Source organism: Falco punctatus, assembly GCF_963210335.1.
Source record: "Falco punctatus genome assembly, chromosome: 10".
Lineage (NCBI taxonomy): Eukaryota > Metazoa > Chordata > Aves > Falconiformes > Falconidae > Falco > Falco punctatus.
The window spans coordinates 19,080,787-19,107,807 of NC_137590.1; the positions used below are offsets into that span (position 1 = coordinate 19,080,787).

A 27,021-nucleotide genomic window follows, 5' to 3' on the forward strand; every position below is an offset into this window, starting at 1 on the left:
AGTCTGCAGCATTGCTATGTGACACTAAACATTTACCATCACTGCTCAGAGACTCACTTTGAGGTGTTGTGTCTGTCTGTTACTCTTACCTTTGGTTTGTTACTTCTTTGAAGAACATCCAGAAGCTGCCGGCGAAATCCCTCCAGCTGAGAGAGACCGATTCTGGAAAAAGAGGAAGAAGCGTTTACAACAGCTGGGCTGGGAACAGGATGGTAGGGACACACAGTGCAGAACGAGAAACTGTTCTACAAAAGACACTACAAGAATGCAACAAGGCCATAATGCAGATCATTTCAGAGGTGGGTTGTGGCATCACCCAGGACCAGTAACCAGGGTTAAGAGGCAACAGGAAATCGTCATGGCAATAACAGGTATGAAATGTAATAGCAGAATCAGATCAGTGAACAGATGTGAGAGGTCAATGGACAGATAACGAGATGATACAACCACAGAAAGAAGCGAGCAAGACAAGTATAGGATGACACAGAAGAGGGAAGGCAGAAAGATGTCACAGAGCTATATGACACCACTATACAGACTACAGGATGGACAAGATTTTGTCACACAGGTTACCAAAAGGCACATTCAATACTGTGTGGTACTTTTCCTCCAGTGAATTCTACATGCCTTATATTGTACAAACAGAAACGTCACCATTTATCTGAGGTCACACAACAAGACAGAAGCAAAAGTAAACCCCAGGCTGCTCCTAGTCCAATGCCCTGCTCAGCAGAACAGGTCCTGGGAGACAATGAGAGGTGAGAAATACCAAGACACAAGAAATGAGGGAGCTGGTTCAGAGATGCAAGATGATACGGAGTAGGTATTCAGAGACAAGCAGTACAAAATGAGATGACAGTGCCTCTAGTGCAGGGCAGAGCGTGAAGAGGTCTGAGAAAACACAGGCAACCAGGAAGATGGCACTGACATGTCAGATACTGCAGTGAGTGTTATTACAGAGGCAGGATAGTCACCCTTCTCTTTCATACAGGCAGCTGAGAGACAGGGGGGAATATGCCTGTAAAAGTGTGTGTGAAACACCAATACAGGTGCCCAGGTAAAAGATGCAGCAATACAGGTAACTATGAAGACAAGTAAGAAGCATACAAGGACAGGTTAATGAGGAAACTAGAGACAGAGATGAGCTCGATGCTTCTGATAGGAAACGGGTGACTTTAGTGTAGAACAGCAGATATTCATCAAGAAATTCAGACACTTCTCAACTTGCCTGGGCACTAGATCTTTGCCAAGCACGACTGCAGTCACAAACTCTTTTGAATACTCCATGGCATCCTCACTGGAAGAGAAACAGGACCAAGAAGAAGCAGTGTTTCACTAGCAGCAAACTGGCACTTCATTCCCAATTTGCCACTGGTGTCCCAGAGGTTACTAAGTAGTGAACCAGGGTCATAAAAACCACATCCCAAGCCACTCAGCCCAAATAAGGCTTTTAAGACTTGCACCTTGATAAAGAAAAGCCTGAAATTCACATCCCATGCCCCAAGCAACATTACTTTGGCTCTGAATATACTTGGAAAAGGAAGTACTTGAACTCAATGCCTCATTTTCCAACAGTTTGGGAATGGCCAGGACAGCAGAAGGGAAGAAGATATACCATGCTCCTGAGGCAACTTTACAAAGACACTGTAAAACTAAGACTGCCACTTTCTGCAGCAACCTGAATACCAAGACAAGAGGGAATTAAGGCTTCCACTCTGAACTGGTTCTGCAATCAGCTACCTTCCCACAGATCTTCTGAACCAGTTACTACAGGCAGAGGCTGCATCATTGACCTAGAGATGACCCTGGGCATGACACACAGTGCAACAACAGTGTGACAGTCAGAGGCACCTCCCTGAACTCAAACAGTTGAGGTAATGCAGCACAGCTTGGCCCAAGCTATTGAGGAGCAGAAGCTCTGAGCAGAAGGCTATAAAACTCTCATGAAACATTCTACAGAGCAACTCCTCTATAGCTGCAGAAGGCCAGGGATTACTATCATAACAAGGCATGCTGATATTCAGATTCATTAGCGGGATAGTTTAAAACCCTTGGCTGCTCCTGGAACATGATACAGTTACTATCACAAGAAGCTTCTGATAATCCATAGCCGATTTCAAGTGCCCTCATGACATCTGTCATGACTAGAAAGACTTTATCTCACTTCACAGCAATCAAGTGGGATGTTTTTGTTTGACTGTCATGTAAATAACGTGACCAGCAGGTCTGTTCCAATTCACAGTGGGAGGAACTCACCATACCTCTCTGCAGAGCTCTGAGGCAGCTACCCTAGATTCCCCCTGTAGTCGAGGGAGAGAAACAGGCACCCAAGAAGCACCATCCCTCTGATCTATTTTAGGCACCCACATTACAATGACAGAAATCACACCCCAGAAGTGCCAGTTTCTTTGTCAGCTGCAAAAGGAGTCCAAACAACTAGATCAACTGATGCAGGCATCTACACTTGGTCAAGTATCTCCTTATTGTACATCTATTCACAGCAGATGGGGAGAGGACACAGTGGCACTGTGCAGAGAGTATGGAAATTGCACCCCATCCACTCAACCTGCATTTTCTGCTAGTCAGGGTGAAATTAGAGCTAGAGCCACAGGCAGCTAACTCATAAACCAGAATTATCTGGGCGAGCAGCCACCTGCCATCATAACCTAAACTCCAAACTAACACAGAGCAAAGGCTGCCAACATCCCTCAGCTCCCATAGACGGCCTCTCCATTTTTCTGCGTGCTTCTCAGAGCATCACAAACAGGATCTGACCCAGCTACGACACCCCCACTCTCTCCCACCACTCCTCCTGCCCTGACACCTACCTCAGCAGCCCACCTGGGGGAGAATAGGCAAAGCACTTCAGTGATGGGTACTGTGGACGCAAGAGGAAGGACAGGATGGCAGCCGTGCCAGCCCCTAGGGAATGACCAACCACAATCAGGCCATAGTGCTTTGTTCCTCTCCCCTGAAAACAACAACAAAAAAAGAAAAAAAAAGAAATTGAAGTCAGACTGAAAGGTAAGTCCACAACCCCCAAAATCTGTCCCATTCCCCAAGCATCTGTTGCTGGCAACTGTAAAAAACAAAGTACCAGGCTAGATGAACCTTCAGTAGGACTTGGGACGGCACATGTTCTGGCCATAGCACTTTTTCAGATATTCTTCAGAGTTCAGCTTCAGACAGTATTTAATTTTCTACATATAAGCCAGCTGCTCTCTCTCATACTAATCAAGCTCTTTCTGTCCTTGTAGGTCAGGTCCAATTAGTTTCACTATTCTTCACCAATTAGAACTTGGACCCGCTATACATACATCCAGCTTCAAGCAGAACAGAATGTGGTACTTATCATGCACAGGAGACAACCAAAGTATAGAGCTTTGAATGTCACTATATCCTCACCAGTCAGGTAGCAAATGAGTTCTTTGACATCAGGAAAAATTCCTCAGGTAACAGCTCACTGAAAACCAAATTTCACTTTCCAGGCAGAGAGCAATGAAGTACCGTGCACAAAGAATTCACACATGCCTGTGTATCTCTCCCTACACGTACCAAACATCACCAGGCAGACACTTCAGTGTCGGCTGGTATGACACTCAAATTTCAGGGAACCATTGAGGCTTTTATCCCTTTTTTTTTCTCCCTTGAGCTACTGCTAATTTCCCCGTGGGCACTGCTCAGGCCAAAGGCACTCTTTGGGCATGAGGAAAGGACAGCTGTCTGACAGCAGGAAATCAGGTGGTTCACAAGTTCCCTCCTCAGTGGGCTGTGCTCTTACTGACATACAAACTTAAGGTAAGCTGCTTTGTAATGTCTCTCTTGGGTTCTCCAATAGCTCTCTATCGCAAGAAATGTGCACACACAGGCAGTCTGCATGGCATCCCATTGCCGTCTCCGAAGAGAATCTCCATAGAGATGAGATTTTAGTTCCTGTTGATCTGGTTTTAATGTTCCCTGTCCTGCATTGCCACCAAATGGGAATTCCTGCCTTAGCTTTGCCTGGGAAAAAAAAAATTATCCCGAGTTCTGCAGTATTGGTGGTTTCAAAAGAAAAAAGCCTTGGGGGAATAAGTAACTAGTTGCCTGCCTGGCAATCCAGAGGAACAGGAACTGAAGGAAGATTTTAGAAGTCAGTACAACAGATTTGGGAACATCAAAGTAACCCTAAAATCAGTGTTTTAGGGAAATTTCATCTTTTTATAGCCTACAAAGATAGAATAAAACTAATACTCACTAAGTCTCGTCCAAAAGCTTGAGAAAGCACCATTTCTTGCTCCAGTTTCTTCTTGATGTACTCAGCAGATAGCACCATTCCCTGAGGGAAACATCAAGACAGAACAGGATGTAAACAGCTATGGATCAGCCCTGATCTAAACATCTAGCAGACACTATACTGCCCCAAATGCTGTATAAGCTCTTGAGTGCCACACAGCATGTGTCCAGGTTGAGGAAGAATACTGACTCCACGTTTAGGAATAGACTTCATTAGGCAGACGTCGTGGCTCACTGATTACCGGAGCCACAATCTGTTTACGAGTAATGACAGTTCTTAAATGAAGTTAATACTCAAAGGCCCTATTCCTGGGCTCATGGTACAAAGTCCAGAAAAAAGCCAAACCCAACCCAAAAAACACCCACCACCACAAAACCCACTTAAATGTAAGGTTGTGTGGCTGGTAGCTCAGCAGACACTGGGACCTGCACTAGAACAGAGAAACAAACTGATTTTGTGCATGCCACTGCCTTAACTGCAAACCTGTACTCTTCCATTTAGATCTGTGGATGAAAGCATGAAGTAGCCCAGCAAGTTCACAGGGAAAATAGAAATACTACTAGAGGGGGGAAAGTGGTAGCACTATCTGTATAGTAAGAGCTATTGATGACTGGAGAAAGCAGCAACTAGTAAGGAGATTCAGCTGTCAAAGGACATTAATCACAAATTGTTAAGGTTTTTTATTCACTAGAAGCTAAGAACTGCTGGAAGATGGGAAACAAGCCGACAGTCTGGTTCTAAACATTTATCTTCTCTGCTGACGGCTGCATCTGAAGAGTGCTTCTCCCCCTGTGTAATAATTACAAGTGCAGGTGATCTGTTATAAAGAAGCGACTAGAATGTGGTCTGTTGCATAAATTCTTGGTCATGCCTTTGCTACAGTTTAATCAACGATAAGCAAGCCTGAACTACAAAGGCTGAAAAACAGTGATGTAGTCCAGGGTGAACACTGGTAAACAGAAATCATCTACTCTAATTCAGTGATTACAGACCTCAAATAATTCATGCCGCCTGGGTTGGTCAAAAACCAGGGGAGATCATCTCCTTTGCTATTTTCCATGACACCCCTACCTGAAAACAGTTTAAGTACAAAGCGAACATTACTGAGCGCTGTTTAATGTCAGACACAGAAGAATTCATGGCCCTCTCAAAAAGCAAAGAAACATGGAATTTTCAAAGTCCTCAATATCAAACACACCATCAAACCCAATCTGACTACTGAAAAGCAAGAGCAGAGCACAGGTGATTCTGCAGAGCCTGAAATGGGTAAATCTGTAAATGGGACATCTGTAACACCACCATCATTATCAAAAAGCAGATGCCATGGTACTTCATGCCTGTGTTCAGATGTCTCAGCAGCTAGCCAGCTTCCACTGCATTCAGGAGAGGCTTCATTGCCAACTCTAATGAGAAGTGAATGGCAGACAACTTATATAAATTTCTAACGTGAATTTAGGATTCTATTTTTGAAAAGCATGACCTAAATCCATGGCGATATTACTAATGGGCTGTTAGTCAGCCTTATAGCTATATTTTTGGTAATTAAAGTGTATTCTAATATAGACAGTGATTTTAATATTACAAAATGAGACTTATCACCACAAAGTTACATTTAGACTTCCCGTTACAGTGGACACCGTTTCATAAGTTTCAAACGAATAAAACTATCCGGGCTTCATTTTCAAACCTCACACATAAAAAGCCAAGCAGACTGGAGGATCTAGGGCAAGTGGAAGGGAAATGTTCTGTATTGCTTTGCAGTCTGAAGGCATGAAACTGCTCTGAGGTATTTTAAGTGTGTGTGTGTGAAAATTCACAGAGGGGGTCTATTTGGTAAAGAGCTTGAAAGTTATTGCTATTACTGACTGTTCTATCAAACTGGTGAGAGCTCTTATCATGGCTGAGCTTTCAGGGCTTCCTTCTAGCAGCTACTACTTGTCATCCCACTTGGCTCTACACCAGGAAAACAAACCTCCATAACATGATCGTTTTAGTAGCTTTGTTCTATACAAGTTCAACAGAATTAAGTATAGATTCATATGCTTGACTTATGATTATTTTAGAATTCATTTTATTATAAAATCAGTAGATTTCAAAAAATGTGAAGCTTTTCCCCCCCCCCCATTTAATTTCCCCTCCAAACTGTGACAATCCCTTTTTTTTTTTTGCCTGCTAACCCATAAACCTTAGTTACAGCTATGTTTCTTTGATCCAAAATAGCTCAGAGACCTAATATATATTTTAGCTGTGGCATTTGCAGCATCCCAACCAATCAAACACTTTCAGCTATGGTACCAGTGGAGTGATAAGGAGGCTCATGTAAACATCAAGAGTTTTAATTTGTAGGATGTCTGATCAACACCGCGTGAAGCACAGTGACAGGCGGGCTCCGCAGGTGGAGATAACAGGCCATGCCAGCCTGCTGGGTGTGCGTGACAGAATCAGCAAGAAAAATAACAGAAATCAAACAACTTACAGGGAGCTCTCGAATGGCCAAGTACTTTTCTCCAAATTAAATGTGTTAGCAAAACACTTCATTTATTTTTGTATTAAAGTTGACTTCTGGACATTAAAAATGCATTAAGGCAGACATTTTTAAATTCTATTATCTCCATTAGTTCCCCTCAGGAATCAACAGTACGTTATTGCCTGAAGATTAATATTGATAGTAATTTAAGATAAAGCTGTATCTCTGTACTAGCAACAATCAAGAAAGAAATCACACAAAGGCCATATAGAAACTCAACATAGAACAAAGGGAATGACCTGATAATGTTTCGTATTAGTCACTGGCATGTGAGTGTTTTCACATACAGATCAAAGGGAAGCCAGCTTCTGCAAGGGTTTGTTACCAGCTTTTCTGCACATTAAAAAGAGAACAGATTCCCCCCTTCCTTCCCTTTGGTGTCCTTTGACATTTCTCTCTGTACCAACTGTTGATTACACGAATTGTCCAAAGTAATTTTGAGCTAAATGAATGCGTACAACAGCAATGTCACATTGTAACAGCCTAACAGCAACAATGTAGCAACAATGTAGCTGCATAACAGCAACAATTTAACTGCCCAACGGCAACAATGTAGCAACACTGGAAGTGCCTAAATGACAACAATGTAGCAACAATGTAACCACCTAATGCAATGTAGCAACAATGTAATTGTCTAATGGCAACAATGTGGCAACAGTGTAGCCACTTAATGGCAACAATGTAACTGCCCAACAGCAACAATGTAACCACACTGTTACCATTGACTGCCACACTTCAGAAGTGTTAAACAAATAGAATTTTGTCACACAACTGATGGTAACAAATCACATCGGTTACCTGCGTTTCCATAAAATGTCCCAGGGTAAATTGCCAGGTTGATTAAATTTCTCATTCAAGGGGAAACAAAGGAAATAGGCATCAGCCAAACTGGGGGCACACAACACTTTTTGAAAAGATCTGCTGCTCTGGGAGGCTAGGAGCCCACAGAGCCCACACACCTTCTCAAGTAGCCACTTCTCTATCAGACCCACATCCAGCTAAGCACTGAAGTACGCAGCTGTCTACCAGCTGCTAACACTCTGCCTCCTAAAGTGAAGCATCAAAGCACAGGGAAGAGGTCTGGCATTCAGGCAGGACATCATGAATAAAGCAGGAGCTCCCAGCTCACGGCTCCAAGCAGCTAGGAACCCGATGTCCCTCCCTGAAGGGACCCTGACGAGATGATCAGCAACATCACCTCCCTGCAGCCACATTTCCAACAGCCGCTACATTCCCTCCAACACAGAGTTTGTATTTTTCTTTCTCCAACCTGGCACTGCATCTTGAGAGGCTGCCAAATTCCTGATAATCTTAAAACTCAGCATGCGTGTCATTACTTTGCTGGACTGGGGCAAAGGTCAGCTCTATAGTAAATTGATTTAATCAGCCCAGCCCTGATCACTAACACAGACATATAGCATCAGTCTAATTACAGAGGCAAGTCCTGCCAGGATCCTTTTGTGAGGGTCAGTGCCTATCCCCTTGCAACAGAACTTTAAAATGCATTTTCAAGGTTTGATTGCAAATTCTGAAAAGGTCATTGGGAAACAAAGTAATCTGAATTACTCCCAGTAGTTTTGCTCTAGGTCCCCACAGATGCCTTTTACTGTTTGGTTTTTACTAATTGTATGGAGTTTTTAATTACACACGTAGTGATTGTAACTGTTACAGCTAAGGATTTTTAACACCTCAAAGCCATTTCACTGCAGTTATGTAACACCCTTCTTAAAAGCACCTCAAGCAATTAAGGCCACTCTTTTTTTGCCTGTAATTAAAAAGTCAAAACACTAGAAAAAGAAGTGGTTCTCCTTTTTCATTTCGGTTTGTTTTCTTTTACACACCTTGTGTCCCAGCCATGTTCCGTGGTGACCCTCAACTGGAAGGCGCTCTGCATCCCCAGTTAGGTCCGTCAGGGCATCCTGGAAGAAAACCAGTCACCGTGCTACAGGTAAGTCACACACCAAGCGTGAGTCAGGAAGGTCTCAGACTCTCCCAAAAGTCTGCCAGGGTGGCCAAGGGTATTTGAGGCCGCTGCACAATGCACTTACTTTTGGAGACAGAGTTCCTCTGATACTAATGACCACCTTCTTCTTATCATGGTCCACAGCCACATAGAAAGGTGTTTCATAAACCTGGAAAAGATCCCGTACTGTAACCATCATTTGAGACATTCCTGTTTAATTATTCCTGCTCAGGGAAAAGGAAACGGAGCAGTGTGACAGGCTATGCCTTATGCATAAGCACTCCTCCGAATGATCTGAGTTTTCGTACTAGCATCTGTTTCTGTCCAAGTGGCAGAATTTCTTGATGGGGAGAGGGGATAGGAAGCTCTAGGGTCATCCAAAAAAAAAAAAAAAAAAAAAAAAAAAAGGCTTAAGTTTCCTTTTCTGTACCACTATGCCTGGAAGTATGTGAATCCCATTAGGAAGAGCCTTAGAAACAGCCCCCAAATGTGAAGGGAGCTGCAGATTCTCCTTACTGCATCATGGCAAGACGTGTAAACAATGTCCACCGAGGTCATATTCTCATCCAAGAAGTGGCGCCGGATGGCGATGGCATTGCAGCCACAGCAATTATCCTCTTCAATGGTGACACTAGGTGCATAGCGGGGCCGTGAAGGACAGAGACAGCAACATCTGCTGAAGAAAAAAAAATAGCTTTGAGGAAAAGCAGAACGTGGAAGAGACCAGTTTTAGGGTGGAATGCCTAGAGATAAGGGAAAGACAGACCCTGCATGCCACACTGGCCTCATCTCAACAACAGTGATTTCTTTCACTTGTAGGAGCTCTTGCACAAAAGAGCACACAACTTGTGTTTCAGCCTCAAAAAAGGGCCCCGGGATCAGATGCAGTTTTCCTTCTGAGCACCAGAGAGAGCTCCAGTGTAACCAGTCCCCAAGGAATCAATGCATGATGGGGCTGGGATCCCTCCTCAAGGGATACTGCACTTCATAGCGCAGTCCTACATAGCTTCAACACCCAAAGCAGCTAGAATTTACTGAGATCTAGATCTATTTATAACAAAAAAAAAGAACACAGGTCTAGAATAATTCTAGAACAAACACAGAAGCACAGATTCTTTTCCTTCTTTCCCTTATGAGACACTTCACAAATAAAAGTACTCAAAAGGAAATATGTTCCTCCTAATAGCTTCAGCACAGAAGTTGCCTGCGTAAGTGCAAAAAGCTCAACCCCAAAGAGAATCCGATGACAGCATTATGGCAGCTGAAAGCAAACATTTAAAACAATGCAATCTTGAACTGAACTACAGCAATGCCTCCATGAGGTGAGCACTATACAGCATGGCAGAAAAAAAACCAATTAGTCATAGAGAACACAGCACAAACTCTGGCCAAGTTTTGCCAATGCTTTAATAAAGACCCAAATGTCAACTCCTGTATATCTGGGCTTGCTGATAAATCTGATTCCTGAGCTCCAAGACAGCTTTTTGACTCAGTGTGAAAGCAGTCTGGTGCCAGATGAGTTCTCTCTGCTGGCTGTTCAAACTGCACAGGACTGGCATGATCCTTAGCGTGCCAGAGAGGACAGAACATAGGACAGCCTGGTTTGTTTAACAAGGTAAGCGACTGTAAGGAAGAGATCAAGGAGAAAGATGTTGAAGTATGAAGGCACAGAGTTACCGAGAGATGGAAAGAAAAAGCACGAGAAGGAAAAAGAGGAAAAAAGCAGAAGATAAAAGGAAGAAATAGAGAGGTGATGGAGAGCAAACTAATGAAAAAACGTATTTCTAAATCTAGGAAAAAACAGGAGAGAAAAGGGAAGACAAGAAGGCAGAGTGATAGACAGGATGGCCACTCACGAGCAGGATCTGGCCAGGCGACAGAGTCCACATGTGGGCTTCCTCATCAGGTATATGGGCCAGCCATAGGCAGCCAGGGCAAACAGCATGTAGTAACACACCTCTTTGTACCGCTGCATCTCTTGCTGAAAGAGACAAGAGACTCACTAAAGGCCTTATTTGCTTTTAGAGAGTGAGTTTTTCTACCATTTCCCTTTTTCCATCAGTCAGACATGTGCACCTTTTTTTTCTGAGCATCAGCCTTCTCTCTCAGCACCACCAGAACAACACTGCCAGCATTTCCAGGTGATTGCAGGACAGCAAGCTGGTTATGCTGGGCAATGTTCTCCCCTTCCCAAGAACAGCTCAGTATAGCCATGCCTATTTTCCCCGAGTGGAGGGGCCCCGCTAACTGTTTAAAAAAACTGGAAGTTAGTTCTACAGAAGTTCTCCTCTGTGCAAACACCCTGCTGCAAAGGCAGGCCATCCCTTGTGGCCTTTGCTCCACCCTACCCTAGTAATGGAGAAAACTGGTTTAAGCCCCAAGAAGATCAGCTCTCTAAATATACTGCTTCCACAGTGTCACAGGCCATAAGATGCTCAGAGAGGACCATAGAGCCAGTTTGGGGCCACATGCCTTGGTGCTGTCTTCTATAAGCTCTGCTGACATCTCTCCCCACACACACCTATTCAGGAGACGACACAGGCTTAGCACCAGCAGGATGTTAGCATTAAACACAATGCAGTACAGCACAGCCAGAAGCAGGTTAATCACAGAATCACTTGATCAGAGATGCTGGGATTGGGTCAGTCTTGCCTCTCTTGCAGCAATATCGTCTAATCAAGGAAGGTGAATACAGTTTGCCCAATGAAGGGCTGCAATAGCAGCATGCCAGAAGGAAAGCCAAGCTTAATTCACATAGAACAGAACAGGCTGCAGCCACTTCCATCCTGAGAACTGCTGAGAAGCAGCCCCAGGGAGGAAGGCTCCATCTCATTCCAGGCAGTTCCCTGCCCTTATCAAGATGGAGCCCAGCAGGCAGGGCTCCATGAGCTCTGCTGGTGGTAATTCCATATGGAGCTCTGCACGACACTCCTGGATGCAGCACTCATCTCGTACCTCTGGCTTGAAGAAACCTCACATTGCCTTCTCCCATCTGATTGGAAATACTACCACATCCCCCAAAGTGGAGGACAGAGATAGATAATGCTTTAAAAGTCATCTGAAGACAAAAAGCCTCCAGAAAGCAAGTGTGGTTATTATGTTGTACTCATCTTTAATTTCTTTGATTATTCCAGAGAGGGGAGAAAGGAATAAGAAAAGCCACTGAGAAAAAGAAAACAGGCTACAGAGGGAAGCGTGGTGAGTTTGCAAGATCACAGTCCAGTGACTTACCACATTTTTTAGATCCAGATACTTTGTGTTCCTGGTCACTGGCATCCCAGATAGAAAAGCTAAAATGTCATTGTTTGCCTGTAAGTCACAAACATATATAAAAATTCTCTGTGTCACCAAGACAAAATTTATGCATGAGAAACAGAAAGCACTGTGTAACCTGGGACAAGACACTTTCAAGTATCCCAACCAGTCTCCTCCACTAGTTCCAATTTTGCTGTTCTTGTTTCTGCCTGATCTGATCACTGCTGTCTGAACCCCACCTCAAGGAAAGGGGGCAGGAGCAGGAAACCAAAACAATTTTCTACTGGGATGACAACCCACAAGTCTCAATGCCAGTAATGGCTTGGGAATTTAGGAATTTTTCCCTAAAATTCCTCCTGCAGCTTTACCTAGATGCTGGAGTCTTCTCCACATCACTGTACAGGTGGAGCAATCTTCCCATCCACTTTTAAGTACCTGCCACCTCCCTCAAGGCAGTTGCCCATTTGGGGTCAAGAGCTAAATCTGTATGTATCACCTGCCTAGAAGAGACGACAGGTTTCACAAGCTTGACTCTGTGTCACCTGGGCCCTTTGGGAGCCTCATAAAAAGCTGCTGAAGGAGTTAAGTGGTTTTATTTTATAGCTCAGTGACTGGCAATAGCCCATCACACAACAGAAACAAGACAGGCAGAGTCATGCAGTTCTCACACAGTGAGTCACAAGAGCAGCAGGTAAGTCAGAGGCCAAGTGAGATGCCCACTGCCTCCACACACTGCGACGCACCCCCTCCACCCACCTCATCCAGCACAGCATTGCGCTTTGCCCGCTGCCGTTGGCGCAGAAGAACCAGGCCTGCAATGATGTCAGATGGGACGATGTCAAGGTCTCGGAAAAACTCAGCAAAAAGGTAGGCGATTTCAGAGTAGGCGTCCTGCAAAATCCAGGGAGAGAAGAGTTTAGGAGGAGGAGTTTGGGTGTGGGGAGCCTCAAAACAGGACACTGAATGAGAACCAATGCGGCAGCAATGGCCTCATTTCTGTAGCTCTCTCTCCAAAACATCCATGAGATTCCTTCAGGGAACACCATATCTGGTCTAATCATATTAATCTCTCTCATTTATTTTACATAATCACATTCAGAGGCCTCAGCCAAGACCAAATTTGTACTATGCTCAGTGCTTATGTGTGGGCAAGCAGACCACCTCAACATCAAAACAGACCAGGCAGACACAAAGGGAGAGAAATGTTTTCATCTCTACATTATAAAAAAAGACAGAGGAAGTAAGATGAGAACCAAGCAAATCCCAATCCAATGTCATCTCAGAGTCATCTTTTTTCCTCAAAAGCAACTTCATTTGAACAGAGGCTAATGGGGGAAAAAAAAAAAAAAAAGAGCAAGTACTGATTTTTTCCTATTTAACAGGCTCTTCAATTCTGTAACTCTGTCCTGGGATCAGTTTGTCCATCCTTAACCCAGACCTCACAGTCCCTGGCAGAAAGATCACAGAGAAAGTGGCAACTTCTCAATCCTGCCACTGAACAGCTAAAGCAGCTGCTCGTTGTTCACCATCACACTCATTGCCAGGTGACTTCAAAGAGTTAATTACAACAAGCAGGGGTTACACAGGTACTGAAGGAGCAGACCAATTTACCAGGCTTTTCCAGGTTTATCTTGGACTACACCCAAGCAAGAGGGCCTAAAAAGGAAAACCTGGAAAGAGATTAGAGTCATTAAATGTAGAGTTCCCAGAAGAGAAGGTGACCAAACTAAAAAAAAAACAAAAAAAAACCCACACCACAGGAGGGACAGAAATGGAAGTGATCTGAGGGGATCAAGCAAAAGCTCTGAAGCAGAGTGACAAAGGTATTTTGAGAAGAAATGTTATTTCCCATTTTGGTCAGTACTACAAACTAAGTCCCACACAAGATCTTAAGCAAGAACAGTTTGGGAGATTGGAGGTGGGCTTGACTGTGAGACAACACTGGCCTGACCATTGGTCAGACCAGCAAGCTTAAAGACAAGGGTGACCCAGAGGCTGGATCATGAAAATGTGGGACAGAGCAAGTGCTGTAGTACACCAGCGGTCAGTATTTTGACTCCTGCCATCAATAACCTTTCCTACCAAGGTCTGTCACAACCTTATCCTGAACTTTTAGCCTGTGTTTTCATAGCATCCTTTGCTCAGCACCTAAAGCCATGTGATTGCAGTCTTCATAGAATGCCAGAGCCATGCACTTGAAGACAGACTTCAGGACAGGATCTCTCCATCTCTCTTCTTTGACCAGCAAGAAAGTAAATCCCTTTTCTCCCTAGCAGTCTTGCAGGAAGTGACCTACATTCTTTCATCTCTGACAAACTCCTGGAGTGCAAGATTACTTTCTATCATTTTTCACTTGCCTACAAAAGCAAGTTAAATCACCATTAAGAATGGGGCTTCAGGTGCACACTGTGCAGGTTTCCATGCCAGCTGTGCCTTTGAAGAGCAAATGGACTGGCAGTAACCTCTCCAACATTACAACTGCAGTACCCTTGAAGTACTGACCCTATAAATCCTACCACAGTTCTCATAAGCACACAAGAAAGGCAAACAGCCTCGAAGTAAGATACGACAAACTCCCATTAACCCAAAGTGACAGCAACACCCCTTAATACTCTGACCAAAGTAAAAGGCCATAATGGAAGTTCAACGTGCACATTCTGTTCTGAAGGAAGAGTGTTTGCTGGAGCCCCTGATATTATACTTCAGGGCTGATTGTAGTGCTCTGCTACAAACCCTGAAGGCTCTGGGGCTGACAGAGTTGGGGGAGACTTAGCAATTCAGACTTCACTCCAGACCCATAAGGACAGATTCTTGCCCCAATGCCACGTCCACTCTGCAGAACTATTTTCCAGCCCAGAGGGCAATAATCCTCTGCTAAAACATTTTTTTCCATGAGGACTGGGAGGGACAGCATCGGATTCATTTCTGATCCATTGCATATGCATTCATTCCACACGCTGTCATGCCAGGACACACAAAGTCAGAGCTTGTTTCTTTACAGAAAAGAGCCTGGAAATTGCTCAAGCTGAATGTAAAATGGAAATTCAATAGCACAAGGAATTTGAAGATTCTGGTATCTGCTTTTATCCTGAACTAAAAAAAAAAAAATAAATTGAAAGTCATGGCAGAATGAAAAGTTTGTTAAAAAGCTTGACACAAAGTGAAATATTTTGCATTCCTGAATAAAATAGAGTTGTTCAGAAACCAGGCCATTCAGATGCCTGTCAGGGCTCTTGAGCCAAGCTGCAGCACCCATGCTGCGCCTTTGGGACAGGCGTCTCTGGATGCCGGCACAAGGTGACCTGGTTGCCCTCTCAGGGGACAGAAGGTGTCCCTGCTGCGGTAGCACAGGCCAGGGGAGGAGCCCAAAATAACCTCCAAGGAAATGCTGCTGTTGGAGCTGCCATGACACGAACATTGTTTCGGTTCAGTTTTCCGGGTGGATTTTCCTAAGCAGCTCCAGCAGATGGGTCTGTGATAGCTGGCAGTCCTGGGCTATGACTTCTCAGCGGGACAGTAGGTTGGGGCTGGGACGTTCCCTGGGAACATGGTGGCATTTCAGCCAGTACTGCAGGAGCGTGCCACTGGGAAGATCAGCGTGCCAGTACACATTGCTGGATTTCTGCAAAAGGGCTATGACAATTCCTGCAGCCATCCACACTTTGGAAACTACACCCTGCGGATAACTACAGCGCACTTACTAACAAACCCTTTTAATCTAATTCATACTGGTTGCCATCTGTGATGAACAAATGTTCAGGTAGCCTTCACTTGACTCTCCGTTATTCTTATGCAGCTCTTCATCTTATTACACCTTTCCCTTTTTGAGGTTAAAAATCCCAGTCTCATTTCTCTTCCTCTGTAAGTTCATATCCCCTCCAATATGTTCCTTTTTCTGCTGTGTTTTTGAGGAGACCAAACACCAGGCTATATTTAGTGAGGACATCGCCGATGTGGTTGGTCCCTCGGTGCTTTCCGTGTCATCTTTATGCCCTTCTACTGAAGCTAAACACTTTCCTGATTTTTTGGCCACTGCTGTGCACCGATGTCTTTGTTGAAGTGTCCTTGATAACTCCTAGCTCTTTTCCTGAGAGGTTGTAAGTAATTCAGAGTCCAGTGCATGCAAGTAATTTTTCTTCAGGTAACACATGCATCACCTCGTCTTGATGACTTTCTTCTATCTTTGATAACAAATCCCTGGTTCTGATTTGTCTTTCAAGAATTCTCAGATACTCATAATTCTGACCAACTTAAATATTACGAGTCATCAGCAAAATTTTTCACCTTAGTACCCACCTCTCCACCAGGTCCTCAGGAGCCCTGCTGCATACCACCCTCAGGCACAAACCTGCTCCTGCTGATTCCAGTAAGAACAGACTGCTGACTTATGGGGAATTGATGTTATCAAGCCCCTTACCCTTCCCTGCTGGATAGATAACAGCAAGGGAAAATCCCAGCTGTAGCACGTGAAAACTTCAAACTGATGATCTTCATGTGAATCTATGGATTAAGTAGTAGGTTTTGACTGCTAGTAATCCAGAAGTGTTCTTTTGGCGATTCTGACACGTTTACATTTTCCCATTTTCAAAGAGGTGTCTCTCCTTCTAAAATATATGAGACTGATGCAAACAATAGGAGAAACTGCCTAAGTAAACTGGCTGATAAAGGGAAACTGAAGCTGATCACAAAGTGCTGTCAAATATTGACCCAAACCATAGTGAAAATGTGTATTTCTTCCACTGATATCCTCACTTAAAATAATTATCCCAATTCAAGCAACAGTGAGATAAAGAACAGCTTCTAGAGAAGATTTTAATTCTGACAACATTGCTTTTCAGTGCTACTAATTCTACCTTCAGAGAAAGTCCTACAGTACTCAAAACCCAAGGGTTAAGACTAGCTATTTTGAAAAGATAACTGCCCTACTCAGTGATGTTACATCTACACCTAGAGGGAAACATCAGCTTCTGCTGCCACATGGCACACCCAGGTACCCTCCTGCAGAAATGCAAGTGCTCATTCAGGCTGCCTGGGCTGAAAGGAAGGAAAAGGAACCAGCATGAGCAAAATTTCAAGCCTTGTCATTTTGAGGGTCACTCAGCTCACTGCTTCTTGGACAGGACTTTCAGTCCCTTGCATGCACTACTGTTGACACTCACTAGACTCCTTGTGCCGCCAGATCTCAAAGAACACTCACAGTGAAAGGAGACACGTGTCATCCAGGCTCGAGAGCAGGAGCCCCACACTGCGACACTCTGCCAAGTCCCACGCGTCGTCAGCCATACACGTAGCTTGTGCTCTGACAGGAGATGTTTGGTACCTACCGATTGAGAGTCTTTTGTCCGTGTGCAGCAAAGAAAAACTTTAAGTCTGCGCGTCCAGCTGCTGGCTTGCCCTTCTTCCAGGCGGTGTCTGTAAATAAAGGGTAGAGTGTGCACATGAGGACAGGCAGGAGAACGTGACTGCAAACAAATGGTGGGATCCAATACAAAGTCACACAGCCTACACCACCAATGGTAAAAACCTGTGCTAAACCATATTCTTATCTTTACCCTGGACTACCAGAGACAAGGAGACCACATACAGATTAACAACTCTGCTCAATTTATAGAACAGGAAGGTCTGTTCTGGTCAGGATGATGCCTCTACTTATAAACATGGTATCTCATCTGAATGGGATGGCTGTAACGAAGCTACTGTTGATCTATGTGCCCGCTGGAAGCACATGGAAGACCACGGGGTGCTGCAGATGGAAGGAAGGTCTACTGGCAGCCTAGCAGCTGCATCACATGCTAGAGGATGTACTACCACTCAGTAGGAAAACTACCTCATGGCGAGGGGGTGGGAATGGTACAAGAGACCCCGAGCACTTAGTATGAGAGGAGCTGTGCAATTTTTTCCCCCCCAGCAAATAGCTTATTTGGAAAAATATATTTATTAAACATAATACAGTCTCTAAACTGAAACGATTTGTACTCTTTATTCAAGCATCGTGTATAACAGTCATCAAAAACAAAAAAAGCAAGCTAAAGGTTCTCCTTCCATTTAGAAAGTTTTAAAAGGACTGAATAGAGAAGGTTTAGCTCAACCCACATTTCGTTTATATGACATTTCAGTTTCAGCTTCCAAATTAGCTAATTGGACAACCTTATTTAAAATTAACTATAGCTGAGTACACTCCACTGTTGTGAGCTTGTCCTAGTTATTACATTTTGCAGGGTGACAGTCCCTTATTTTTGACCGGCATATCTACTAACAACCCTTAGATCAAGTTGGGCTTAGTGATGTCAAAGCGGGTGACTGATTCTGTACCTCCATAAAGTCCACAGCTCCTCTAATACAGGAGCTTTTTTTAATGTGAACACAGACTAACTCAACACAGGTCAGGCATATCAGAAAAGACCACCTAATTTCTAGCAGGTGATCACATGAGGAAAAGCCCAAGCACAGAAAGTGGGCTGCACCTGGAAGAAAAAGATGCTGGTAAAGGAGTATTTGCCTGCAACAGAAGGACCAGATCCTGCAGGGCAATCCATCAACTCATGCCTGAGCATTTTAAAATAACTATCCATAACCTCCAAGGAAGACTCCAAAAGAGGAATGGGAATACGACTGTCCTAAGACAGAGCTGGCAGTACTCTGCTTGCTCCACCAAATGCCAAAGAACTCGCGCAGCAATGCAAAGAACTTCACCGCGGGGGTTGAACAAGCAAGTGCGCTCTGAGCTATTTTCACTCCAACTTTTCCTAAATTCTTTCTTCCTCACACTGAACTTCCACATATTTAGTATGAGCTCCAAAGCAAGTTTCTTAGAAAAGCCTCAGTACAATTAGCTGAGACTTTTGTTGTCTTGTTTTCTCAGCTCTGCAAGAACATAGAAGCCCACACACATCACGATGCCACTGGTAAGGGAAAGCCGCTGTGTAACAGAGTCCGATAGCTACAACACAGTACCACAACAAGGAAGCCAGCTGCATATCTCCTTAATGTGACAATCAAATCAAGGTTATTTTCATTAAGACAGAAGAAATAGGCTCAGGTTAAGTGTAATACAAAGGTCAAATTACTGCTGTACATCAGAAGATGTGTATCACTGTAGGCTGAGGGATTTCAATATGATTGGCTGGCCCTCAGCATCTTACAGGATTCACAATCCAGAAACAGGCAGAGAATTTCATAATTATTCTTTGGAAAGGACTGCTTTAAGCAGGAGAAGAATTTCAAAATATATTCTTTGCATACCATTGCTTTAGTAGTAAACACCAGTAACATTTTATGCTTCCCTTTCATATTATAGCCCACAGCATTTTGCTTGTTAACACTCCTTTTCTAGAGTGGAAATCAGCAAACAGCAAGCACAAGCTCTCCAAAAGTCATAGAATCATTTAGGCTGAAAAAGACCTTTAAGATCATTGAGTTCAACAACTAACCTGCTACTGTCAAGTCCACCACTAAACCATGTCCCTAAGTGCCACATCTACACGTCTTTTAAATACTTCCAGGGATGGTGGCCACGGCCCAAGGGACAAATACCTTCACGCAGTTGTCTGGGATGTCAAAACTCCTCAGAGGGCAGATAAAAGTAAATCAAAACCAACTCAAAAATTAAGTTCTCTAGCAAAAAGCTTTGCAATCTGTGGCACTCTGTTTCCCTTTGGAAAAAATAATGCACTGAGCCAAACAGTTTTGGTGTGGTGTGGGGTACCAAATCCACAGTATTGCCACAGTTTCCCACCCTGATCTCTCCCTGGAAATGTCCTGATCAGAATGCAGCAATCAGGGCACTAACTCCAGATATTCAAGACTAGTGTTAGTAACATATTGGAAAGGACAGGAAGGATGTCCTGCATTCTGCAATAAAGAACAGGTTCCTTCAAACAAAACTTGCTTGTGTGGTACTTAGAAAAGTCTGAGTTTTCTTCAAAAAGACAGCCTGAAGGATCCCATTTCAAGACATTGGAAGTGTATGTATTCAAAACACTTTCTTGAATATACGTTCCCAATGAGAAATGCAAGATTTGCAGAGTATTCTTTAAAAATCCACAATTTTTAGCATTCAAAACCTAATGCCCTCAAGTCCTACCATGCCACATTCCTTGCTGACAGTTACAGATGTCAAGAGTGCATAAGAAAACAAAGCCTGTTTGTGTTGTCCCTCTACTAGAGAAAAAAAACTTCTGAAAAACGCCTTGCTTGGTGAACAAAGCTTTCATATCCCCATCTGGGTAGCTCAGAGATGTAATCAATTCTTTATTAAAAGATCTGACTGCTAACACAAAAGAAACTGCTTCTTGGCCAAGACGAAACACAAGGAGCCACAGGTCAAAGGTCATATTTTGAAGACAAAAATAAAGGAAGAAAGGGGCTTTGGAAGAAGATGCTGCCTCAATCCAAGCAAAATCTAAGCACTGCCTCTCTCACCAGGCAAAACACTGCTACAGGACAGACAAACAAGCTGTTGGGGTCAGCGCTGGCTAGAGGGATGTGAAAGGATTCACAAATCCAGTGACTAATGCACAATCCAGCCACATACTGCATTGCTTCGCCTCCTTTGGATACAGATGCCCACACAAAGCACAGTCTGAGCTGCATTCTTCCAAAATCACCCTCAAAGGGAAGCAATGCCTGAAGCTGAGTGCTCCCTGAAGCAAGGCAAGGAGAACGTCAAGAGCCAAAAAAAAAAAGCAGGCACCCTTCCAGAAATGCTCCTTTACCGTAGGTTGTACGTCCTCAGGTTGCGTTGTCTCCGTTTCGTGGCACGCAGTTTGACAAAGGTCCGGCCTGTTGGGTCGAAGACGCACAGGACAGTGATGCAGACGCTCAGGATGACAACCCAGTTGCACACCACCATTCCTGCAAAGAAAGAAGTCAAGTGCTCTGCCCATAAGTCTTGGCAACAGCACTTCCTGCTTTTCACCACACACAGATCCACCTCTCCATTGCTGCAGGGCAGAGAAAGTTACCCCAAATATCCTTGCAGCCAGCTGCAGCAAAAAGAAAGTGTCTGGAAAGGCTTTTAAACTACAGCTAGGTTTTCCTGTTTTAGGAGATTGCCCGTACAGAAGGCCATTAAATACTCCCTGAGTGTCTAGGGGGACCGCAACATTAGCATCACCCCTGCCAGGAGACTAGCTGAGACTGAAAAGGAGTTCAGGAAAACAGTAAAGCCATTTTGAACTGAAGAAGGGGAACCAGGTCTTAACAGACTCCCCAGCCAGACTCTTCCATGGGAACATGAATTCTTGCCTCGGTGCAGACAGCACAAACAAATGAATAGAACAACTGTTCTGAGCAATAATGTCTCAGGAAAACAAGCACCACATTTACAGCTACAATCCACTTCCAACAGTCAATCCCCACATGCATGAATGAATTAGCTCTCCAAACCGAGAGGATGTCTGTGTATTCACAGAAATGCACACAAACCACATTCCAAATACATACCCAAAGTGACACTCTTCGCTGTGATATCATTGCAGGAAGTGTAGTACTGCGTTAGCCAAACGATGCCCACAATAGCATACACAAACTCAATCACCAAGATAGCTGAAACAAAAGGAACACAATGGATAGTAGCAGTATCTCCCTAAGGATTAACAACTGCCTCTCCTCATCTTCTGGAGAGGAAACCCAAAGATAGATTCTTTAGCAGGACAATTGCACAGAATAAATAACTGCAGGAGTGGGCCCCAGTGCTTTGGGAGATGATATTCGAGAAAATGAACCAAAACCATAACGTGTCCTTAACACTAACTACTAAATGGCACAAGGAACACATGCGTGCAGAGCTGTCAGTGCCCTTGGCTCTACCAGAGGCGTGAATCAGATAGCCATGCCTCCCACCCACCACAGTGGAAAGACTCCCTTAGGTAACATGAATCACAATGTAACAGCACCTAGGTCTTAACCACCTTAGACAGCTGGTCTGATTCAAAGATATGAAATAAATAGTAGCATGTATTCAGGATTGATTCTGCTTACTACACTTGGCAAATGTTCCCAGAACCTCTGCCCTTTGCAGTCCTTCCAGTAATAGTTCCCAGGATGCAATCCTTAAGGATTCATTTACTGGCTCCTCAGTTTTGCACATTACTCTGGTAATGAACCAGAAACTGAGGATTAACAATGGCTCCCCAGAACAAAGTAAGTTGGGAAACACTGCTCTGAAGCGCCCATCCTCACACTTTCTCTACACATTACAACCCCAAAGTACAGGTAGGCAATCCGGTATGGAAAGGGTAAATAGCTTGCTTAGTAATGCCTAGCAAGCCTTCGGTGGAATTGAGATGGAACCCACATCCCAGCCTAGCAGACTAACCATCCACCCTCTTCATCTACATGTTGGCAGCATCCATGGCTTACTACAGACTCTCACTAGCCTGGAACGACCAGTTCAGAGACATAGACATAGCAAAGAGCTGCCCCAACAGCAGTGGGCAAGGAACCAGGGCTGGACCTGGTTCCTGATCTGCCCAACTGATGTTCTTAAGCTGAGCTAGGCTTTGCATGCCTTGCCTTGCCTCCCCTCTGAGATTACCTACTGCAGGACAGGAGCAGCAGTAGCACAGATAAGACTTCCCTGGGTTCATATTGGAACCCTTTCCCTAGATTCATATGCACTAAACAGCACATGCTTAAAATGGGACAGTCACATGGACCTTGCCCACACAATGGTCACACTCCTATTTCTATCATCAGAACTGATGAAGCCTTTTAAGAGTAAAAAGCCCCACGAAATATAAGACCCAAGATACAGTGTAAATACAGATCCTGAACACATGCATAGTTTAAGGCAGACAAGGAAAAAAAGTGGATGTTTCTTGGGCAGGAAAATGGCTCTCTGGATTCTCTTTATTTCCCTTGCCCCATTTAGTCTGGTTTTACCAGTGTTACTCAAATTGTCAGGCTCTACGTGCTTCCCTAGGGAGACTGCAGCATGTCTGGGAAACTAGAGAGAAAGATTTGTTTGCTATTCATGTTAATGATTTGCACTTAGCACTCAAAGGCGGAAATGTCTCCTAGACAGAGCTTTCAAGCAAGGTTACCCGTATTTTTAGCAAATTCTGCAAGAAAACAATCCAGCAAAAACAGATGTAAAAACATGAGATGCTTTGTTTGGAATGGGTTTGACTCAAAGATTTTTCTCTTAAAATCTTCACTCAGCATGGAAAAATCTGATCAACTTTCTGTACCTGGAAAACAATGGAACAGAGGAGGGAAGACAAGCTAAAAGGGAAGCCCTGAATGAGAGATCAAGGAACAATCTCTTTTCTGATCTAGTTTGGTGGGTGAGAGAGACAGGAAGTGTTTTAGGAAGACAAATATGCACTCTAAGAGACAGGACAGAACCAGTGAGCACGTGGTAAACCTATTTATCTCATGGTGCCTGGAGGTGAAGTATCAAAGTGCAGGTTGCTGGATGGAGAGATGCATCACACGTGAGTCAAAAGGTCAAGTATATGTCTCAAGGTAGGTGGGTGCAGACATGTCTGTATGACAGGCAAGGACATGCACATGCCTCTGGGTCAGAACCACCATGATTTACAGGGACATATGCCTGGATCATGGGAAAACGTGTGGAATAAAGGTGGGGGAGAGGTGTAGATGCATCTCACTGTGGCAGATCTGTGTTGCGAGACAGAAGGGGAGCATATTTTGTTAGAGGAAAAGGATGTACCTGCATCGCAATGAGGATGACAAGTTAAAGGTTTGCTAGAAAGATATTTGGGGCATTGCATGAGAGTCTTACAGCAATGACAGGGTGCAGTATATGTGATGTATTCAGATGCATATCACATACAAGTGGCCATCTGGATGTCTTTCAGAAGCTGTGTGTTTGTCAGGGTGTGGGGAGAGAAGTCTTCTGCAATAGCAGATGGCAGTGTGGAGGCTGAGTCATTAGGAGGCCTCAGGCCGCTGCCTCTTACCCAGTCTGACATAGAGCACATACTGCATCGAGTCCCGGGGCTCTGTGTACAGGATACTGCCTCGCATGCTGAGCCAGATGATTGCCACCTCTGCGATCATACAACTGAGCAGGATGCCCAGGTAGCCTCTGCCGTGGTCCACCAGGTTAAGCGAGCAGGTCTCGTTGGGGTTGTACACCAGCCCAAAGAGCACCACAGAGAGGATCACAAACCTGCCAGTCACAAACCAGCTTGTTACCAGCAGTAAGCCAAAGAAAGCTGCATGTTATATCCCACACCTGCTCTCCTCACAAAGCTACTGAGGATCATCAGTGTCCCACAGCTACTTACAATTAATACTAAATTTGGTCTGGAAATCTCCTCCCCACAAGCCATCCAGAGGCCCTGCTACCCCAGTCAGAACAATTTGATGATCTGTGTCAAGTCACATTATCCCATGGGATCTGCCAGGCCAATTGTTTTTCCTGAGCCCCTGTCCAGAAACACAGCCCCAAACTCCAGTGGATAGCCTTGGGTAGCACAGGAGGATGCAGGGAGCTCTGGTCAGGCTCCCTCTTTGGAACTGGAGCTAGAACTTGGAATAGAACTTATCCAAAGAACCAGAAGCTGGAAATATGTTGGTGTGTCAGAAATGCCCCAAACAAGCCTTCCAGCCACATGTATAAGCGCAGGAAGAATAACAGCTGCAAGAAACAGGAATAGCAAAAAGAATTCATGGGAGAACTTAAGCCATCATTCTGCCCTTCTCACTTACCAGGTGGTATGCAGGAGGAAGAGGAAGACGGCTGGCAAAACCAGGTCATCGCTGCCTACAGACCAGCGACGGCGGAACACGACAATCCCTGGCATGGCTAGCAGCTCTGAGGAAGTTCAGCAGGCACGACACTCACCTCCTGAAAAACAACAGATCAAATGCTGACCCTCTTCTTCAACCCCCCCAGGAGAGCCCCACAACCCCACACCAGCAGAAGAACTCTGTACCTGAGAGCCCTCTTATTTTACACCAAAGATAGCAGAGCTTCTTCGTGCCAGCACCAGGGGGCATGGCATGCTCGAGACTGAGAGCACAGGAGAGGAACGTATAGTTTAAAGAGTGAGAAGTATTAGGTGAAGCTGGTGCACAACTCACTGAAAATAATCACCACTCACCCAGCTCCAGTTCATAAGATTACCTGGAATCCTGTTAGGGCTGCATGTCGGTAAGCAGTCACTGGGAGGTGTTTTGGACAGGTTATGCTGGCCTCAGGTCTGAAGGCAGCCCTATTACCATGTTCTTCCACAGGCACACCTGCTGCCAAGCCTCTTCTCTTGTTGTCCAACAGTTCCCTCCCTCACTTGGCTCGGCAAGCCAAAATACCCATTAGCAGTTAGTGGCAGCATTTGGGGAAGCTATTGACTGGCTCCCAACAGCAAGCACTTACAGCTGAAGAAGCAAGCTCCTAGGAGATCTCTCACTCAACCATCAGTTGCACAGAAGCACCCTGCCAGCTCTGCATCTCCTTTGTGTTCACACTGGCTGACAGGCACTAACAATTAAAAGGTCGAAGATTGAGGAGCTGGCTGTTCCTCCCCACATTTTGTTTGTGCTCCTATTTTTGAAGCTTCACAAACCCTTTTAAAAAAAGAAACAGCAGTGGTACAAGTCACGAGACTCCACAGGACTATCCAGACACCTCCTCCCAACACAGCTCTCCCACACCATTTCAGTTCTGCTGTACATACTCCAGCCTGCTCCGGTCCAAGTCCACCGCATCGAAGCGGCTCAGTCCCTTGCTGCAGCACACCCTGTCTCCCTTCTGCATGTCTTGTACGATGCACTTCAACCACGACGCACGCCCATGATGTCTGTTTGGTTTTGTCAGCCTTTTATTTCCGAGGTCATGTCTATGCAGTCTGCCCGCAGACACCAGCGATTTCCTGACTGCAGCGGTCAGTCCTGTCCTGTCCCTTTCTTCCATGCCCTAAACCCTGTCACATCTTACCTGCACCCTCCTGCACTACCACAGACCAGGGGACACCACACGTTGGCCTGTGCCTCTCCACTCTGAGCCACCATTTCAAGGGTGCCAAGTTCTCTCAAACTGATGCATCTCTGCTCCAAATCACAGCACTTCTATTCTAGCACCACTAACCTCCCAGTCTTCACATTCATGCACTGCTGCCGGAGCACTCCATCCATGACCTGCAGTGACCATATCACTCCAAAGCTGCATCTCCAAAGTAATAACTGTCCTTTGTACTGACCTGACAATTTGCTGTTAGGTTCACAGGGGCAAAAATCAAAGTGTCTACATTTGTTACTTACATTGTAATCAGAACTTCCAACAGCGTTTCAGAGGGAACATCACCTGCCACACCTCATGCACCAGGCCAAAAAACCAAACAAACAAACAAAATCAAACTTGTATATGATGTCTCTAATTTAGTGCTCTGGGTATTAAAAAAAAAAAAAAGGTGGGAGAAGTGACACGATCACATTTGAACCAATAGAAGCTTCAAAGTAACCCAAGCGTTGGTTTTGTGACAGACCACCGACTGTATCACAGTCTTTTGCTGCACTAACCAGAAGCTGCCTTGTCCTATGAAAACCTATTCAGTAGTCAGGTGTGGTTATCCCATCACTTACCTGCCATGCAGAACATCTCAAAACAGATGAGTCTCCCCTCATGTACTGACACCCACGGCCAGTGGACTAGACCTTCCTACCCATTTCAGTCACCAAGTATTTAAAACCTACACAAGTCTTTCACGCTTTCTGGGAGATTCCATAGTTAACAGGCTGACACACTTCCAGTATGTTACTCACTTGAGTGAAGGAAACACTCTATTCCACAAACAAAGCAAATGTGAAATTACAACACCATTTGGATTCACACTTTCTTAGCACATAATAATCAGAGCACTCAGTACATCGCAGCTCTACCTTCAAACTGCTCACTCCTCTGGCCATCTGGAGACTTCTAGCCTTGCTGTGAATAACCCGCCTGCCTGTAAGAAGCACTTGTACCTTGAATATTGCTAACCCTGCTCAGTATATGCGGATACACCTTCCAGCATCTCAATTCACTCTGCC

General features: G+C 44.6%; 1 protein-coding gene across 16 annotated transcripts in view; it reads right to left on the reverse strand.

Annotated features, from left to right (window-relative positions):
- The window catches only part of DAGLA (diacylglycerol lipase alpha), a 78,988-nt gene that overhangs the window by 15,984 nt on the left and 35,983 nt on the right, over positions 1 to 27,021 (reverse strand). For 12 of the 16 annotated variants that reach the window (XM_080403821.1, XM_080403820.1, XM_080403831.1 and 9 more), the window contains 15 exons: positions 24,703 to 24,841; positions 23,949 to 24,160; positions 21,466 to 21,567; positions 20,736 to 20,874; positions 17,346 to 17,433; positions 12,778 to 12,912; positions 11,998 to 12,075; positions 10,623 to 10,747; positions 9,283 to 9,442; positions 8,852 to 8,935; positions 8,645 to 8,722; positions 4,238 to 4,318; positions 2,829 to 2,971; positions 1,229 to 1,297; positions 90 to 162 (listed from right to left, as the gene is read on the reverse strand). In XM_080403821.1, the coding sequence (XP_080259947.1) occupies positions 90 to 162; positions 1,229 to 1,297; positions 2,829 to 2,971; positions 4,238 to 4,318; positions 8,645 to 8,722; positions 8,852 to 8,935; positions 9,283 to 9,442; positions 10,623 to 10,747; positions 11,998 to 12,075; positions 12,778 to 12,912; positions 17,346 to 17,433; positions 20,736 to 20,874; positions 21,466 to 21,567; positions 23,949 to 24,160; positions 24,703 to 24,797 (1,662 nt within the window). In that variant the 5' untranslated portion in view covers positions 24,798 to 24,841. The remainder of the gene's footprint in view (positions 1 to 89; positions 163 to 1,228; positions 1,298 to 2,828; positions 2,972 to 4,237; positions 4,319 to 8,644; positions 8,723 to 8,851; positions 8,936 to 9,282; positions 9,443 to 10,622; positions 10,748 to 11,997; positions 12,076 to 12,777; positions 12,913 to 17,345; positions 17,434 to 20,735; positions 20,875 to 21,465; positions 21,568 to 23,948; positions 24,161 to 24,702; positions 24,842 to 27,021) is intronic. The other 4 variants (XM_080403826.1, XM_080403825.1, XM_080403827.1 and 1 more) reach the window with 2 other exon arrangements.